At 44.0% G+C, this 19,761-nt stretch overlaps 1 protein-coding gene across 3 annotated transcripts in view; it reads left to right on the top strand.

Moving 5' to 3' along the window:
* The window catches only part of tatdn1 (TatD DNase domain containing 1), a 70,883-nt gene that overhangs the window by 35,918 nt on the left and 15,204 nt on the right, over positions 1-19,761 (top strand). For all 3 annotated transcript variants that reach the window (XM_072467866.1, XM_072467867.1, XM_072467868.1), the window contains 3 exons: positions 959-999; positions 3,427-3,503; positions 13,454-13,524. In XM_072467866.1, coding sequence (XP_072323967.1) covers positions 959-999; positions 3,427-3,503; positions 13,454-13,524 — 189 coding nt within the window. The remainder of the gene's footprint in view (positions 1-958; positions 1,000-3,426; positions 3,504-13,453; positions 13,525-19,761) is intronic.

The following is a 19,761-nucleotide window of genomic DNA, read 5'->3' as shown; positions in this document are numbered from 1 at the left end:
GTAGGTTAGGGTCTTCTGATATGGTCTGTGATCAAGGACCGGAGGGTGTGACATCTCAGCGCCAGGGTCCCAGGTTCCGCGCTAGGTCACTGCCTGTGCGGAGTCTGCACGTTCTCTGTGTGGGTTTCCTCCGGGTGCTCCAGTTTCCTTCCACAGTCCAAAGACGTGCGGGTTAGGTGGATTGGCCATGCTAAGTTGCCCTTGGTGTCGAAAAAGGTTAGGAGGGGTTATTGGGATAGAGTGGAAGTGAGGGCTTAAGTGGGTTGGTGCAGACTCGATGGGCCCGGTGGCCTCCTGCACTATGTTCTATGTATCTATGCATGAGTGGGGCAGGTATAGGCATTGTGAAAGCAGAAGTGGAGGATGCCTCCGCTTTTTCAATTGTCCAACATTTTTAAACTTGTATGGACAAAAGCAGCAGTTGTGAGATGGATTAGTGAACTGACCATGGGACTGTTTTGCAGGGATCCATTCAAATAAACAGAAATGAAAGCAAATTTCTGCGGATGCTGGAATCTGAAACAAAAACAGAAAATACTGGACAAACTTAGCACATCTGACAGCATCTGTGGAGAGAAAAGGGAGCTAACTTTTCGAGTCTTTGTCAAAGCTAGAGAGAACTGGAAATAGGGTCTGTTTGTACTGTAGTGAGGAGGCATGGAGTGGTGGGACTGGATAGGGGGCCAGCAATAGGTAGAGGTGACTGCTTTGCAGAACACCTCCGGTCTGTCCGCAAGCAGGACACAGACCTTTCCTGTCGCTTGCCATTTCAATTCACTGTCCTGCTCTCGTGTCCACATGTCTGTCCTTGGCCTGCTGCAATGTTCCAGTGAAGCCCAACACAACTGGAGGGAGCAGCACCTCCTCTTTGATTCATAACAAGCTAAATGATAAACATCTCCCTGCACTTTAACATTTTAATCAGTGTTTTTCACTTTTTCAACTGCTTGATTTGTAGATATAATGAAGAGACATATGGACAGATGTGTTGGAGGAGTGGTAAGTCCATATGTAATGTTTGCATCAATCCCTCTGGCTCATTCTAGAGAATCAGGAAATTGATTATTATCTTTTGCACCTTTTTATGATCTAATCTTGCACTACTTTCAGGGTTTGTGTAGAAAGTCACCAAACCGGTAAGGTGGTTTATCGTTTTAATGGTGGAAATATAAGGTCCATGTGGATGATAAATTTATGGATGCACAAATATTACACATTTTTGTAAATTTTAATCTTCACCGATGGACGTAATTTAACTTTTCGACAAGTGATCCATTCTGGCAAATTACCATTTTGATAAAAGTAAAAACTTAGTCATTGGACTTTGGAACTCAGCCGCCCTTACTTTCAGATAAGGTATGTCAAGTATTGGATCATGTGCAAAATAAATAAATTGCATTTATATAGTATCTAATTGCCTCCTCGGGATGTTTCAAAGTTCTTTATGACCAATGGATTTTTAAAAAATTAATTTAATGTACCCAATCATTTATTTCTAATTGACGGGCAATTTAGCATGGCCAATCCACCTAACCTGCACAGCTTTGGGTTGTGGGTGAGACCCAAGCAGATACGGGGAGAATGTGCAAACTCCACACGGAACAGTGACCCGGGGCTAGGATTGAAACTGGCTCCTCTGCGCTGCGAGGCAGCAGTGCTAACCACTGCGCCAGCGTGCTGTTGACCAATGGATTATTTGTCGTAATATTTCTATATTACTGTAAGAAAATAGTTCGTAGGACAGCAAAGTCCTACAAAAGGAAATTAAATAAATGCCGAGACATCTGTTTTTTTTAGTGTTGCTTGAGAGAGGTATGTTGGCAGACGATCTCTGTATGACATCTCATTGGAAATTTGGCACCTCAATTCATGCAACGCTCCCTCATTACTGCACTATTGTGTTTGCCTAAATATTGTACTCCAATCTGTAGTGGGATACGTTCTCCCCGTGGCAATTAGGGATTTTCACAGTAACTTCATTGCTTTGGTAATGTAAGCCTACTTGTGACACTAATAGAGATTATTATTAAAACATAGTGGGTGGGATTCTCACAACGGGAGTCGAAGTGTCGATGCCGGAGTAAAAACCGGAGTGTTTTACTCCGGCGTTGGTGCCCATTCACAGATACCTATTCTCCCCCCTCCGTGGGGCTAGCAGGGACGTCGCGCGATTTACGGGGGCGCGGCATCAGAGACCCGGCGCCGCGTAAAAGATGCAGCGCCTTGGGTCCCGCGCATGCGCAGTTGGGCCGGCGCCAACTAGCGCATGCGCAGTTGGGCCGGCGCCAACTAGCGCATGCGCGGTGGCCGTCCTCCCCAGGCCACCCCGCACAAACATGGCGGATGGATCAAGGCGGAAGAAAGGAGGCCCGCCGACAGAGATGCCGGCCCGCCGATCGGTTGGCCCCGATCGCGTACCAGGCCACTCCGGAGGACCCCAGGCCTTCGCGACGAGTACCCGCTGGCAGTGACCAGGTGTGGACGGCGGTGGCGGGACCAGAATACCGCCCCCTATCTTTTAACACAAATATGTCCTAACATTAATGGTCATGAGGATCTTTTCTCCTCTAAATTTGATACTTTTGTCAGCCCACCGTTTCAGATTCCCATTAATTTTGAATGGGTCCAAAATTGTGGATTAGGGAGCACGCAGCAGTAAAGCTTTATTTGATCTGTTATTTAATCTTGTTACTTAATCTCTGTTATATTCAAAATCCTTTCCTTGTGACTTATTTATCTGATCTATTGCTTTTATGTATCTTCCCCCTCACTCGTCATGTAGTTTACGACATGATAGCATTTTGGGGAGGCGGCAGGCCCTGAGAATAGGATTGAACCTATGCTATTTGTTTTGTTCTGCATCATGCTATTGACATCTAGCCAATTGATCTAGCCCGTTCCTTTTATGTATCTTACATCATCATTCAATTTTTTTCTGAACTTCTTGTTTTGCCAACTTCCTTTCTCTTTTGATCCTCAGTTTGTCTCTACAGATTGAATTTTGATTTTGTTTTCTCATTTGTAAACCTTTAAATGTGACCTTGCAGAATCCTTCAAAGCTGAAACTTGATTAATAATTAATTAATCTTTATTGTCAAAGTAGGCATACATTAACACTGCAATGAAGCCACTGTGAAAAGCCCATAGTCGCCAGATTCCGACGCCTGTTCGATTTGAGCCTCTGCTAATGTGGTCAGTCAGCTGTGTTAGCTGATGTTGGGATGGTACTTTTAGAATAATAAATACTCACAGAATTATTTAATCATATTTCTATCCTACTTGTAATTTTATTGCCTCATAAAAGCCAGCACTTCATAGTTAGTGGACTTTAAAAACAAGAATTATTAAGAGTGATTTATGAGTTTCATAGATCAATTTTTAAAACCTCTCGGTGCTGTAAATCTCTGACTCTATCATTTTCTTTAGGTGCACTCTTTCGATGGTACAAAAGAGGAAGCTGCTGCACTTGTGGAATTGGGTCTCTATATTGGTATTAATGGGTGGTAAGTTTCATTATACAGTTTCCGTTGTGGTTACTGTGAATTTATGCCCTTTCAAGTATGAGAAGCAGTTAAAGCGGAAGTCCGAAACAGACTGAAGATAGGGCTTGCGAGTCACTTATCCACTAAGCAGGGCTCTTGTTCGCTACAAGGGGAAGTAGAACTATTTGGCAATAACAGAAGACCTTCATAGGGGTAGTTGACATTTCTTTGGAGCTGTCGTAGGATGTGTACGTCATTAGCAAGGCCAGCATTGTTGGTCAGCATTTGTTGCCCATCTCTATTTTGCCCTTTAGCAAATGGTGGCAGGGGGTGGGAACTGGAATAGCAAGCCAGTCAGTGCGGAGACTGGGGGGGAAAAAGCGAGACTGAGATAACCATAGCGCAGATTAAGAGCAGGCATAGGAAAGACTGTGGGTCTGGAGCGCGTTTGCTTCAATGCAAGAAGTATAACCGGTAAAACATGAACTGAGAGCCTGGATTATGCATGGAACTATGATGTAATTGCAATTACAATTAAAGGTGTGGTTAAAGGAGGGACAGGACTGGCAGCTTAACATTCCGGGATATCGATGTTTTAGACGGGACAGAAGGGGATAGAAAAGAGATGGGGGAATTGCATTGCCGATTAGGGAGCAGATCACAGCTGTGTTGAGGGAGGACACATTTGAGGGATCTTGTAGTGAAGGAGGTGGAGCTCGGGAATAAGAAGGGTGAAATCACAATGTTGGGAGTGTGCTATGGACCTCCCAACACCCCACAAGAAACTGAGGAACACTTGTGTCGTCAGATACTGTAAAGGTGTGGGAAAAAAGGGTAGTTGTTATGGGTGACTTTAACTTCCCCCGTATTGACTGGGAATCCCTTACAGCCAGGGGCTCGGATGGAGAGCAATTTATTAGATGTGTCCAGGAGGGCTTTTTGATACAGTATATTGAAATCAAACCAGGAAAGAGACCATACTAGACTTTGTATTGGGGAATGAGCCAGACCAGGTGTTTGATGTTTCAGTGGGGGAGCATTTTGGGCTTTGCGACCATAATTCCATAAGATTTCCAATAGTCATGGATAAGACAAGAGTGGCCTGCGGCTAAGGGTGCTTAATTGGCGAGGGCCAATTACATCCAAATTAGACAGGAACTGGAGAATGTGGATTGGGAGCGGGAATGTGGATTGGGAACAACTTTTTGAAGGCAAATCCACGTTTGACATGTGGGAGGCTTTTAAAGGCCAGTTGATTGAAGTGCAGGACAGGCATGGTCCCGCAAAAATGAAGGATAGAAATGGCAGGATTCGGCAACCATGGCTGACGAGGAAAATTGTAAGCTTAGTCAAAAGGAAGCATACGATAGGTCTTGGCATCTAAAAGCTGACTAAGCCCTTGAGTATAATGAAAATAGGAAGGAGCATAAACATGTAATTAGGAGAGCATAAAAGGGACATGAAATGTCTTTAGCGAACATGGTCAAGGACAATCCCAAGGCTTTTTATGCATATATTAGGAGCAGGAGAAAGAGTAGGCCCACTCAAGGACAATGGAGGGAAGTTATGCGTGGAACCGCAAGAAGTGGGTGAAATCCTTAATGCGTACTTTGTATCGGTATTCGCCAGGGAGAACGACATGACGGATGTTGAGGTCAGGGATAGGTGTGTGAACGATCTTGAGAATATCGATATATCAGAGGAGGAAGTGTTGAGTATGCTAAATTGCATTAATGTAGGCAAGTCCCCGGGGCCAGATGGGATCTATCCCAGGTTATTGCAGGAGGCATGGGGAGAAATAGCTGGGGACTTAACAAGATATCTTATCTTCTTTGACCAGAGGTGAGGTTCCAGAGGACTTGAAAATAGCCAATGTTGTTCCCTTGTTTAAGAAAGGAAGCCAGGATAATCCAGCAAATTATAGGCCCGTGAGCCTGATATCAGTGCTGGGGAAGCTTTTGGAAAAGATACTGAGGGACAGGATATATGCACATTTTGAAGAAAAATGGACTAGTTAGTGACGGGCAATATGGTTTTGTACTATGAAGACCATGTCTCACCAAGAGGTGACACGGAAAATTAATGAGGGAAGGGCTGTGGATGTAGTTTATATGGGCTTTAGTAAGGCATTTGACAGAATCCCACATGGCAGACTGGTACAAAACTCAAAGCATTGGGTTTCGGGGTAGGCTGGCTAGATGGATACAGAACTGGCTTGGTTATAGAAGGCAGAGTAGCAGTGGAAGGATGGTTTTCAGAATGGAGATCTATAGCTAGTGTTCCCCAGGGATCAGTGCTGGAACCTCTGTTTGTAACATATATAAATGATCTGGAGAAAAATGTGGATGGTCTGATTAGTAAGCTTGATGCTGACACGAAGATTGGTGGAGTTGCTGATAGTGCTGAGGATTGTCAGGATGCTGAGGATTGTCAGAGGATACAACGGGCAATAGATATTGGAGACTTGGGCGCAGAAATGTCAGGTGGAGTTGAATCCGGACAAATGCGAGGTGATACATTTTAGAGGATGGATCAAATCTAGGTATGAATTATACTGTAAATGGCAGAAACCTTAACATTAACAAATAGAGGGATCTGGGTGTGCAGGTCCACAGTTCCTTAAAAGTTGCAACACGTGGCTAAGGTGATTAAGAAGGCATATGGTCTGCTTGCCATCATCAGCCGGGGCATTGAGTACAGGAGTTGGGAAATCATGTTGCAGCTGCATAAAACCTTGGTTAGGCCTTATTTGAAATATTACATGCAGTTCTGGTCACTACATTATCAGAAGGATGTGGAAACATTGGAGAGAGTGCAAAGAAGGTTCACCAGGATGTTTCCTGGACTCGAGGGTATTGGCTATGAGGAGAGGTTGAATAAGCTAGGATCGTTTTCAATGGAAAGACGGAGGTTTGAGGGGAGACCTGATAGAGGTCTACAAAATTATGAGAGGCATAGACAGGGTGGATAGTCTGAGGCTGTTTCCAAGGGTGGAAGTGTCAATTACAGGAGAGCACAGGTTCAAGGTGAAGGGGAAAGTTTAAGAGAGATGTGCGCGTTTTTCATGCAGAGTGTGTTGGGTGCCTGGAACGCGCTGCCAGAGAATGCGGTGGAAGCAGGCACGTTAGCAACATTTCAGAGGCACCTGGATGGTACATGAATAGGGAGAAAATAGAGGGATACGGACTGAGTGAGGGCAGGTTTTGTTTTTAGTTAAAGCATCCTGATCGGCACAGGCTTGGAAGGCCGAAGGGCCTGCTGTACTTTTGTTCTTTGAAGTCCATCTGGTTTAGGTAGACACACTATGTTGCTGGGAAGAGTGTTGCAGGATTTTGATCCAGTAACTGAAAAAACAGCAATATATTTCCAAATGATTTACCACATCGTGAAGGACTGTTAGAAAAATGAGGCAGGATTGGTTATTGTATCCATGGGCAATTACATGTGAGTGATCCACCAATCGTGGTCAGTTAGTGCAAATGACTAACTTTCCAACAGACCTGGTGATATATTGTCCGTGTCTTGAGTTAACATTATGTTGAAGGGGTATTTGACCTAACCGATCATAGTGAGAACCATCTGCATGTAGGTTTCAACAGTCAGTGGAGTACACTAAAAGAATTTAATGAAACCAGGTGAGTAGGCGGAGTAAGTAGATCTGTATTACACTGTCTAGTTAACAATAGGATAATGGGAATGGATATTATTCCTTTCCATTTTTAAAAGCTGTTCTAAATGAGAGGTTGGAGTGAAGGGGGTGTATTATCAATGGTCTCTAGAAGACTGCCAGGAGCGACATGTGCTCTGGAACTCTGACAGCGAGGTAGCACAGTAGTTAGCACTGCATCTCCGTGCCAAGGACCCAGGGTCAATTCCGGCCTTGAGTCACTGTCTGTAGAGTTTGTACATTTTCCCCGTGTCTGCATGCGTTGCGTCTGGGTGCTCTGGTTTCCTTCCACAGTCCAAAGGGTTAGGTGGATTGGCCATGAAAAATTGCCCCTTCATGTCCAGGGATGTGCAGGTTGGGTGTTACGAGGATAGAGGTGGGGTGGACATGTGAATGGACATGGGTAGACTGCTCTTTCGAAGGGTCGGTGCAGACTCAATGGGCAGGATTACCTCTCTCTCCACTGTAGGGATTCTGTTCTATGGCTATGACTCATCTTTCATTCTCACTCCACAGTATAAATATTTCCCACTTTCTCTGTCTTTAGCTTTGACAAAGGATCGTCTGGACTCGAAACGTTTAGCTCTTTTCTCTCCCTACAGATGCTGCCAGACCTGCTGAGATTTTCCAGCATTTTCTTTTTGGTTTCAGATTCCAGCATCCGCAGTAATTTGCTTTTATGAGCTGTATACCATAGTTTGCAGATGACCCTAAGCTAAGATGGGAAACGTGGTTTATGGAGGGATATGGACAGATCAGATGAGTGGCCAGAACTATGGAAGATAAAGTATAATGCAGTGTAACCCGAACCCTAATTCGAAGGCTTTGGATGTAGAATACATTTTTAAATATCTCTCTGATGTATTTCTGAAAGACCTTTTCCCAAATGGTCATGTGTTTAAGGAATATAATATGTTCTAGTCATCATTTTGAACAGTGGGCTAACCAATGAGAGATTGGAGTGGGTGCTTCCAAGTTTAGTATTTATGACCTTGAATAGGTATAAAAGGGGCTTGATTTGATAGACAAGAGTCCCAATTATTGATTCATATTGGTTAGATGCTAATTTCACGTGAGACACAGTTTCATGGGTCTGTGCTGAAAAGCACTTTATTATTTCAGCATTATCGAAATTGTAATGCAGATTAAACCTGTAACATATAGCATATGTCCAAGCCACTTGTTATGCTTTAGAAATTCTAGACACCCAACAGAAGGGCTCCTTCAACCTTCTAGATAAATTCTCTGCCAACCGCCATCTCTCTTCTTTGATTCCCACTTCTTGGTCAGCCCTTATTTGCTCCTTGAGTCTCCAAATAACTACTGCCACCTCGTTTGCTTTCTCAAGTTCTTGCTCAGCATGTTCCACAATCTGCTGCTATGCCAGGCTCCCGATTGTGAGGGTCCCTCTGTATATGGCCTTCAAGAAGAATAGGAAACGAGGTGGAGGGGTAGGAATGTTGATCAAGGTTGGCATTGGTGCAATAGCTAAAGATGACCTTGGTTCAGGAGATCAGGTTTATGTGGAGATGAGAAATAGTAGGAGAAAGAAGTCACTCGTGGGAGCGGTTTGCAGGCTCCCTAACAGTAACCACAATGTAGGACCAAGTATACAAAAAGAAATATTGGGTGCTTGTAATAAAATGCTTTTGAAAGAGTTTTTTTTCGAGCAGCACATCCTGAGAGCAGGTTATATTTGATTTGGTATTGTGTGATGTGACAAGATTAGTTAATGACCTTCGAGTGAAAGCACCCTAAGTGCTTTAATCACAATATGATTAAATTTTACATCCAGTTCGAAAATGAGGTGCCTCGGTCCAAGGCTAGTATTTTAAACTTGAATATGGGCAACTATGTGGGCATGAAAGTTGAGCTAGCTGAAGTGAAAAGTGAACTAGGCTAGGGGATAGATCAATAGAGAAGCAGTGGCAGAGGATATTTCAGAATATGCAGGATTAATATATTCCTACCATAAAGAAAAAAAATCTAAAGGAAGGACCTGAAGAAGTTAAGGAAAGCATCAAACGTAAGTAAAAAGCATATAACTGCTTAAAGATGAGTGGCAGGTCAGATGATTGGTCAGAATCGAAAGAATAGCAGTCAAAAGGTTAATCAGGAGAAATAAGTTCGAGTATGAGAGGAATCTAGGTAGGATTATAAAAATAGGTGGCAAGAGTTTCTGCAGGTATTTAAAAAGGAAAGTAAGTAAAGTGAGTGTTGGTCCTCCAGAGAGTGACCATGGGGAATTAATACTAAATGGCAAGGAAATGGATGAAATTAACAAATATTTTGCATCTGTCTTCACTATAGAGGATCCAAAAACATTCCAGCAACAGGTGTAATTCAAGAGGAGAACTTGGTGAAATTGCATTCACTGGGGAAGTTCCACTGAGAAAACGGATGGAGCTGAAGGCTGACAAGTTAGAGTCGTACAGCAGAGAACCTGCACTGACAGTCCCTAATTTCACACTAATCCCACTTGACAACACTTGTCTCATATCCTTGAATGTGATGGTGTTTCAAGTGCTTTTTAAAGATTGAGGTTTCCATCCTCCACTACCTTCCCAGGCAGTGCATTCCAGATTCTCACCACCTTCTGAGTGAGGTTTTTTTTCCCCAAGCACTGACCCTTGTGGTACCCAACTAGTAATGGCCTGCCATCCTGAGAATAACCCATTTATTCCTACTGTTTTTTCTGTTAACCAATCCTCAACCCATGTCACTATATTACCCCCAGTTCCATTTTACTTGCTAATCCCTTGTGTAGAGCTTTCTGCAAATCCAAATATACCATATCTACTGATTCTCTCATCTATTCTGCTTGTTACCACCTCAAAATCTGAACAAATTTGTCAAACATTATTTCCCTTTCATAAATCCATGTTGACTCTGCCCAATCCTACCATTATTTTCGAAGTGTCCAGTTATCAAATCCTTTATAATACTCTAGCATTTTCCCTCCTACTGAATGTAGTGATAGTAGGGGACAGTGTAGTCAGGGGGATAGGCGGAATATCGTCTCCGGTCTGGAGAGGAACTTGCAGTGGGAGCAGGGAGGATCCAGTTGTTGTGGTCCAGGTGGCTACCAACACCATAGATAGGACAAGAAAAGGGTTCTGCATAGGGAACATGAGCAGCTAGGGCTAACCTATAAAGCAGAACGTCAAAGGTAATCATCTCTGAATTATTACCAGAGACACGAGCAGATTGACATAATGTAAATTAAATTCCCTTATAGATTCTCATGGAACCGGTCTGTGTCCACTAGACAAAAGTATTGCTCCAGCATTTCCTGTAACGTTGCATCTTTTTGGCACGTCATAAGCAACATCACAGGAGATCTGATTGCATTATATTCCAGATTTAGAATATTTTGCACAATTCCTATGTTGCATTTGCATCTATAAAGCTTTTCTCTCATTTTTGTGATAACACTCATTAGGACACAGCCTATCAGCAACAACTTGCATTTATATAGCGCCTTTAACTTAAGCACTTCAAGGGACTGTTGTCTAACAAAATTTGACACCATGCCACATGAGCTATTAGGTCAAATGACCAAAAGCTTGGTTAGTTTTAAGGAGCATTTTAAATTAGGAAAAAGAGGCAGTGAGGTTTAGGAAGGGAATTCCAAAGCTTTGGACCTAGTCAGCTGAAGACATGACTGCCAACGGTTGAGTGATGCACAAAAGTTTGAAAGGTCGAAGGGCTGGAGGAAGTTGCAGAGATGACCGGGGCAAGGCCATGGAGGAATTGAAGATGAGAATTTTAAAATTGAGGTAATACTAGTTCGGATGCCAATGTACGTCAGCGAGCATGGGTAATGAGTGAATGGGAGTTGGTGTGAGTTAGGATACAGGCAGCTGAGTTTTGGATGAACATGAAGGCTGCAGGTGGGGGCTGGTGAGGTGTGCATTGGACTAGTCCAGTCTAGAATTAACAAAGGTATGGATGAGCGTTTTGGCAATGGATGAGAATGGCTGGAGACGAGCGATTGTTAACGAGGTAGAAATAGGCGGTCATAGTGTTTGAATAGATGTGTGATTGGATGTTCACACTGGGATCAAATAGAACACGATGTTCCGAACGATCTGGTTCAACCTTCGACTGTAGCCAGGAAGAGGGATGGGGTTGATCGCTAGGGAGCAGAGTTTATGGCTAGGACCAAAGACAATGGCTTTCTTGTTTTCAGTGTTTAATTTTACTGATGCAATATATCCACCAAGTTACATGAATAATATCAATGGAGGTCTGCTCATTTTTAAAATTATACTAATAAAAGTTTCCTTTATTGGCAAATTAGTGATTCCTTGTTTGCTGTATCTTTTGTCACTTGGGGTTTTTTTTTTTAATCGAATGTTTGGAATTCGGATAATTCATATTGGAACAAGTCAGTAATTCTAAACCGGATTAACTTCCATTATCATGGGACCAGTAGTGAGAAACTGCAGGATGATTGAATACTCGTGTCCGTTTATAATTACTAATATTCCAAGTAAGTAGATCCTTAATAGGAATTATTGTTGCATTATTAAATCTTGAGGTTTGGAGCAACAGCATTTATGCAGCAAATTAAACAATTTTTTTTAGTGGTTACTGGCATTTGATTTACTATTTTTTTCACACGTTTACTTGTAACAGGATGAGAATTGTGCTTGAGAGAAATTATCTCTGTCTTGCAAAATCTGCTATTATGCCAATAGCCTTATGACTTAATTTTAAATGATTCACCACAAGTTCTGAAGGGTCTAATAGAATCAATTTTCAGCAATGTTTCTCAGAGCAGCTTTCCAAACATGTATCCATTTTCCTCTAGCTCTTAAGATTAAGAGGAAAACTCACTCACCCCCTAAATTATCCATCCCAGCTGACGTTTCAAAATTAGAGTGAGTTTTTCAACTTACCCTTCAGACTGGATAGATTTAAGACCGAATGATGTCAGTATTTTTGAAAGTTCTATTGTTACGATCCCCTGGGCTATTGTGCAGTCATTTCCAGCCCCACTTGACCCAGAGTCACAACACAATTAAAATTAATAAAACATTCTTGGGGAAACACCCAAATTCTTTGGCCCTCTGTTGCCCAATAACTACAGAAATCAAGTTTGTAAATTTAAACACAATTGAGGGAAGAGAGGTGTGTAAAAATAATAAATCTTTGTTTCAGATGGTTGCCTTCAACACCTTCCTTCAACCTAGGCTTTCAGTTTGACGTTTCTGCCTTCAGTCTGTAATGATTTTCACTGTAGATTCATTCGGGTTTCTCCAATTTCAGAAATACAGAAGCTATGCAGCTTTTCTGGAGAAAACAAGCTCATTCCCTTGGTCCTCTGAAAATCATCCCACTTGGGTAGAATCCAATCACCACCTGTTACTGAGCAGAGGACAGCCTTTTGGCCAATTCCCAATCAATCAAAGCGAGAATCACTGATCTCTTCGGTGCCGAAAAGTCTGCATTCTACTGTCCGAAGGCCAGCACAGTGTTCACTTTTGTAACTTTTGAGTTCCTCACTTCCCCTGCTTGACTCTTTGTCCATTATGCATCCATTGATCAAAATGATAACCGGAAAAATAAAGAAATGGGGAATAAGGAAATCAATAGGAAGGATCCTTGCACTATGTTAACACCTTCATTTGCACAGATTTAAGACGTTAAATAATTGCAGCTTTAATGCTTCGAATCAGTTTTCATTACAGTAAGTGCATAGCATTAAAAAAGTAATGTGATTTAATAAATAAAGTCCGAATTGGTGATTCTAAATTTTGCCAACAGCAGCCAATAATATAAATGCAGATGAGAACAGTAATTTATAGTTAAATAGACTGTCATAATAAAACTTTTCATTTCATAATTAAAATCTTTTCACCGAGATAATCAGTAAATTAAACTTGTAAAGACTAAACTTTACAAGTTGTACTTTTTATTAAAATAAAAACTTTAATGGAAGAAGCAATTGAAATACTAAGATGTACATTGTCATGACCACATCTGTTCTTCAGTAATAATTCTTTTTGCAGCTCAAGTTGATAGGTATATTTATTGCGAATAATTGACTGAATGCGGGAAAATTCAAGCAGAATATTGATTGAGTAGATTTGAATTAATAGTGGTATATGATGCAAGCATGCATCATGCCTGGAAATAGAGGAAATCTAGGGGAGGAGTTTAAGAACCTGTAATGTTAAATATATATTGATATAACAGCATTCATTAAATAATTTGAAACTTCTCAGTTCAGATTTCTATAAATAATGGGCTTACAATTCTTAACTGTATGTATTAATTGATCATTTGATCCTTTCAGCTCCTTAAAAACAGAATCCAATCTTGAAGCCATGAAATCCATCCCAAGTGAAAGGCTAATGATAGAGACTGGTAAGTTATATTTCTAGCATTCAGTGATTGGACATGCAGTCAATCTATAGAGCTGATTGGAAAGTATTTGATACTGAAATAGATAAAATTTCATGATAAGCTGAATGTTTTTTATTTACAGCAATAGTTACAACAGAATTGTCTCACAACGCAGTTGCTCATATTCATTTGCTTTATGGCATTTAACTGCTGGATATGCAGAATACTGACATGTGCTGCTTACTTTGTTTTAAAGTACAATTACTGTGTCCTTACTTTGGTAATAGTTGGAAAGTACATTTTCTGTATTCAGTTAGTTTAGTCACTTGATATTGTAGCACTCTTGCATTTTTTTCTTGCCTGCTTTCTCCCTGTCTCTTCATATTTTGATTCTTGAATGTAGTGATGTTCTATGTCATAAAGTCTTTCGTACTTCACCTAAGTGGTCATTATTCAAATGTGTGCTGCAAAAATGAGCATTATGAAATGAAAATCGCATATTGTCACAAGTAGGCGTCAAATGAAGTTACTGTGAAAAGCCCCTAGTCGCCACATTAGCGTACTGTTTAACCACAAGAGCATCACATCCTGTCGTCTCCCAAAATACACACCTGTACTTGCAATGCGGATTGTTGGATAACATTTGTGAACAGAGCCCAGCAACCTCTATAGTCTCCTCAAACCCACAACCCCCATTCCTCCAGGACACATCTCTGTTTTCTGTCTTGTTGAGGCTCTTTGTAGCTCGTGACATTAGTCACTACTGCAATTACTCCGCAAAGACTGGGGATCAAACCTCGAACATACTCTGTTCTTATCAACCTTGCACTTTATAACAGGGATCATTAGAAATTATCAGTAATGGAGACCATGGCTACATTTTTTCTTCTCTCATTGAGAATTAGAGTCCGGTTGTGCCCAGTTGTTGTTTCCTGAGTGAAATCGGCTAACAAAGCAAATTGGGGAACGATTTTGGGTGCTTTCTAAATCGTACAGCTCATGTTGCCCTCACTGCCAGAAGTATTGGCAATTTTTGGGTTTATTAATACAGGATATTAGTCATGAAATGGTCGCTGGAATCTAAAATCAAGTCTTGTTACTATTATGTAGGACTTTGGTGAAGATATACCTGGTGCATGATTACAGTTTTGATCTCCTTACTTAAGGAAAGAGATACTTGCCTAAGAGGAGGTGTAATAAAGGCTCAGTAGGATGCTTCCTGGGATGAGAAGTTGTCTATGAGGAGAGCATGAGTAGAATGAGCCTATACTCACTGGAGTCTAGAGGAATGAGAGGTGATCTCAAAAGAATTCCATGAAATTCTTGCAGGGTAGATTCTGAGAGACTACTTTCCCTGGCTGTCAGTCCAGAATTAGGGGGTCTTTCGTTCATGGGATGTGGGTTGCTGCTCATGCTTCACTGTCTTTGAGATGGTTGTGGTGAGTGGCCTTATTAAACTGCTGCAATCCATGTGGTGCAGCTACACTCTCAAAATAAGGGAAAAGCCATTTAGGACTGAGATTTAGGGTAATTTCTTCATTCAGAGGATTGGAATTCTCTACCCCCAAAGAGTTATAGATGTTCAGCTATTCAATATATGCAAGACTGAGATCAATGCATTTTTGGACTCTAAAGGGAATTGGAAGTTTTGGGGATAGGGTGGGAAAGTGAAGATAGATTGGCCATGACCTTTTTAAATTAGAACATGATCAATGGGCCGCATGCTGACTCTTCCTCCTGTTTCCACGTGTTGTCAGCACCGCCTCGTGCTGCTGCAGGCGGTTGGACATCTCCAACTGCAGTTGCAGGTCCTGGATGGTTGCTGACACCCCCTCCATGTAGTCCCTGGTTTTGCATCTGCATCTCCAACATTGATGGGACCGCCCTTTCCCATCTGGATTGATGGGACCGCCCTTTCCCATCTGGATTGCAGCAAGTCCCTGGGGCCGCCCTCCGATGTCCGTTCCCTCAGGGGTTCCTACCTCCACCTGATGTACCACAGCGTGTGTGTCGTGCGCACCAGATAGTACCCCAGGAGCCTCTTCACTCAAGTGCCCAATCAACATATAGGGGGCAATGCATTGGGGGTTCAATTTGTTGTCCCATGGTGACCTCCAGTCTGCCTGTGGGGTCTGCATGCAGCGGGGATGGGGGAGGGGGGCCTGCGGTGCTGGGTGTGGGGTTGGGGTGTGTGGGATGATGGTGGCCCTAAGAAGCAAAAGCTAGTTATTCATCCAGGCTGCCCTACGGAGGTCATGCAGCTTCACATGGTAGTGCTGTCCGTTCCTCGCAGTGTGGCCCTCGGTGCTCATGGCCTCTGCCCAGGCCCGGTTGACATCGGCGGGTGACAACCTCCTTCCCACTCCGCGCAACAGGATGGGCCACCTCTCCTCCATGGCATCCAGCAAAAGCTGGAGCTCTGTATCCGTGAACCCCCCCCCCAATCAGGACCGTGGAACATGCGCACCCCCCACCCCCCCCCCCCCCGCCCACTCAGTCCCGGCATCTACACTTAGCCTCTCAAGCAGAAAAGACTGCCCCTTATGCTTTGCTTCCTGATTTGATTCTCTAAATTGGGGAATTGTGGGTCCGTGACATCACACTGTCGGATATGATGCTCTTGTAACAGAGTTCCGTGTTGTCACAGTACCCACCATGTTTGTTTGTTATCTAGCATCACCCGTTTCCATAGTTACCCATTCACTGTTGACCGAATGTTTACCATTGATTTGATGTTCTACCTGCCAACTGCTCATACAGAAGACGATACATTTTTTTTAAAAAAATTATTTTATTACAACATGTATCAAAACGGGTTAGAGCGAGCAAACATCCTGGGAAACATGCTTCCCTACAATCAACTATACCGTCTGTACAGATTTTCCCCATTTTTTCACCTCTCCCTTTTTTTCACCTCTCCCTTCCCCCGCGACGAAAAGCCCCATAAACACGGTCACAAACATCCCCCACCTTTCCTCAAACCTCCCTGAAGAGCCCCTTAACTCCTTCTTTATCTTCTCTAATCACAAGAAGTCGTACAGGTGACCCAACTAAGCTGCTACCCCCAGTGGCAATGCCGACCGCCACTCCAGCAAAATTTGCCGCCGTGCAATCAGAGAGGCGAAGACCAAGACATCGGCCTTCCTCCTCTCCATGAGCTCCAGCTTCTGAGACCCCAAATATCGCCACCAAAGGGTCCGGGTCCTCCTCCTCCTCCACTATCCTGGCCAAGACCGCGAACACTCCTGCCCAGAATCTTCCCAATTTTTTGCAACCCCAAAACACGTGCGTGTTTCTCGCTGGCCCCCGCCCACACCTCTCGCACTCATCTGCTATCCCCTGAAAGAACCCACTCATTCTCACCCAAGTCATATGCACTGTATGAGGCTCACCCTTGCAAATGAGTAGGTCCCATTTACCCTACGCAATGCCTCCATGCGATTGCTGAAGTGCAAAAGTTAGAATTTAAAGAAATTGTCCATGGTGGATATCCGGCACAATGTGACAACGATGAAAATTCCTCCGATGCCGTTGTGTCTGCACAATCATCCCCAGAACGTGGGGAGATCAAAGTTAGAACCGAACAGTCTGACACTGAAGATGAAGGGGAGCTGAGTATTCACAACCTCCTGTCAGATATAAAAAATCAGCTGCTGTGGAGGAGAGCAATCCTGGTACCGATCGTGCAGAGTGGCCAGCAGGATCCTGGAACATCACTGGAACTGGAGAGCAACGAAGGTGTGATAGACTGCAAGATGATCGAGTGGTCAAAGAGTGCACCTGAACCATTGGTAGAATCTCCTGTGAATCTATATGACGTTGAAGGCCCAATTGAACAACAACAAATTAGCCTCAGCGGCAGTGGTGATGAGAATGATCGATCTGATGTGAGGTCTCCTCTGTTGCCACAGACCAACATGCAGAGAGAATGGAGGACCAAGACTCACTGCACAGCAACATTGAGGAACTCGCAATGGACAATACCCCAGCTAGAGCCTTTGGAAATTTCCCAGACGAAGAAGGAATAGACATCTTGGACCTGGAATCCTCGTCTGACTCTGAGAGCATCAATTCCACCGGACTTCTTTGCATGCCATTCCCGAGTAGCAGTGAGAATGAGCACAGATCAGTAGCCACTCCCTCAAGCCAGACACTGTTTCTGAAACATTCTATTCGGAGAATACAATCTTAGTTGGCTGACAGATCAGCTCCTGAGAGGAAAGGACTGGAAACGGGACCAGGCCGTTCAGCCACCATGAGCATCCTTCAACGCTCCGCAATTCGCGTCAGAACCTGGAAGGCAGAGGAATGAACTGCTCCATTTATTATCCCATTTGCCCAACAATAAATAATCCAAGTTGTGACAGTCATGGTTCACAGTGGCATGATACAATGTTGACTCATGGGTATCGTTTTCCTTTTGAGCAGTTGGCAGGTAGAACACCAAATCAGTGGTAAACATTCTGTCAACAGTGAGTTAAACTGGATAACTATGGAAACGGGTGATGCTGGATAACATAAAGAAACATGGTGGGTACCGTGACAACATGGAACTCTAACACCAGGCGGCTGGGAAGAGGACCAGCAAATTAAACACATCACTGGCTGAGACTAGAAAGGAGAAAAGCCCAACAGAAGGTAGTTATTGTAACTTTTCACTTTCAATATCTCTTCTTTATTAACCAATTTAGTGCATTTGTATAAGTATTTTAAATGCTTTACTGCAGAACAAATACTGAAACACTTAACATTGACAGAGAATGGGAACAGGTCGTGGCCTGGACTTTCCGCCCCGCCGCGCCACATGTCTGGTTCACCCTGCCGGCAGGATGCTCCGTTTTGCCGGCTGGTCAATGGGGTTTCCCATTGTGGATCAGCCCCACGCCGTCTGGGAACCGTGGGGGCTTGAAGAGGGGAGACCCCCAGGGACCCCAGAGCAGGATGTTCTCACTTGGGAGGGTATGTGGTACTGTCCATCTGGGTGGGGTTGACATTGCCCATGAGTGGAGGGTGTGGGGGAAATGGTGGCCAGATCTTCAGCACCCCAGTGCTAAAAATAATTCTGGGCAGGATTCTCTGTCCCGCTAGCCAGCCAATGCGGTTTCCCATTGTGGGCAACCCCACGCCGTCAGGAAATGCGCGGGTGCGAGCGCTGCCGGTGTACGTCCACCCGGCAAATGAAGAATCCCGCCCGAGGTCGATGGACTCTTCCATTGTACCCGGGCTGCCAGCAAAACTGAGAATCCCGCTAGCGAATAATCCAGCCACTTATTTCTTTAGCTTTGGCGAGCTTCTCCCCAGTCTAGCCCACACTTGAAATTTGTTCAGCAGTGGAAAACTGACTACAGTGGCGAGACTGGTTCCTCAGAGATTGGGCCGCCATTATGAAAGGGTGTCCAGATGAGTGTGCGCCAATCGTGCCCCCCCAACCCCACTGATAGACAATGCCAGCCCCTACAAAAATGGGCATTGCCCCCCCAACGCCCTGAAGTGAGGACATCCCGTTAGTGGGTCGCTGAAGGTTCCCACTTTTTCAGGCCTCCCTCCCACAGCCCCTTTCGGGCCCCCACATTTCATTACCCTCCATTTCACCACCCCTACCTTTTATGAGGCCTTTATACCCCCTCTTTACACCCCCACTGTTCATAACCCCCTTGCTCCCTTTTCACGGGCATTGTCCTCCTCAGGCTCTGAACTTTGGCAGTGTTAAAATGGCACCTGGGCACCCTCTCACTACCCGCCTGACACCTGGGGCAGTGTCCTTGGCACACTGGCAGTGCCATTTTGGCATTACCTGGGTGCTAAGGGGAGTGCCAGGGTACTGCCATGTCCCCCTGGGTGCTCCAATGACTTCTGAGAATGCCGATAGCCATCACAACTGCCCCCGCTTGTGGAGACCAGTACTAATCAGCGCCAGGTGGAGTTCTCGCTGGTCTGGCTGGTGACTCCCGCGCACCGGGTGGATGTGGCGTCAAGCTGGCCGCTCATATTAAAATGAGCATAATGAGGCATTCGTAATGGGGAACAAAGAAATGGCCGAGGAACTAAATTTGTACTATGTTTCTGGGCGCGATTCTCTGGAAACATTTCCAGGTTCATTTGTGGCGGGTTTTTCATGGACTTTCCCACGGGAAATGCTGGTGAGTTCCCCGCCGCTATCCATTGACCGGGTGAATGCCAGGGAAGGCATCCAGCAAGCCACCCGACAGCCCCCGCACCTCGCAAGACATTCTGGAGTCTTACAAGACGTTGGAGTTG

The sequence above is a fragment of the Scyliorhinus torazame genome, chromosome 11 (genome assembly GCF_047496885.1).
Source record: "Scyliorhinus torazame isolate Kashiwa2021f chromosome 11, sScyTor2.1, whole genome shotgun sequence".
Classification (NCBI taxonomy): Eukaryota; Metazoa; Chordata; class Chondrichthyes; order Carcharhiniformes; family Scyliorhinidae; genus Scyliorhinus; species Scyliorhinus torazame.
The sequence above is the reverse complement of the archived record's forward strand: the minus strand, read 5'-3'. Positions and strand labels throughout refer to the sequence as shown.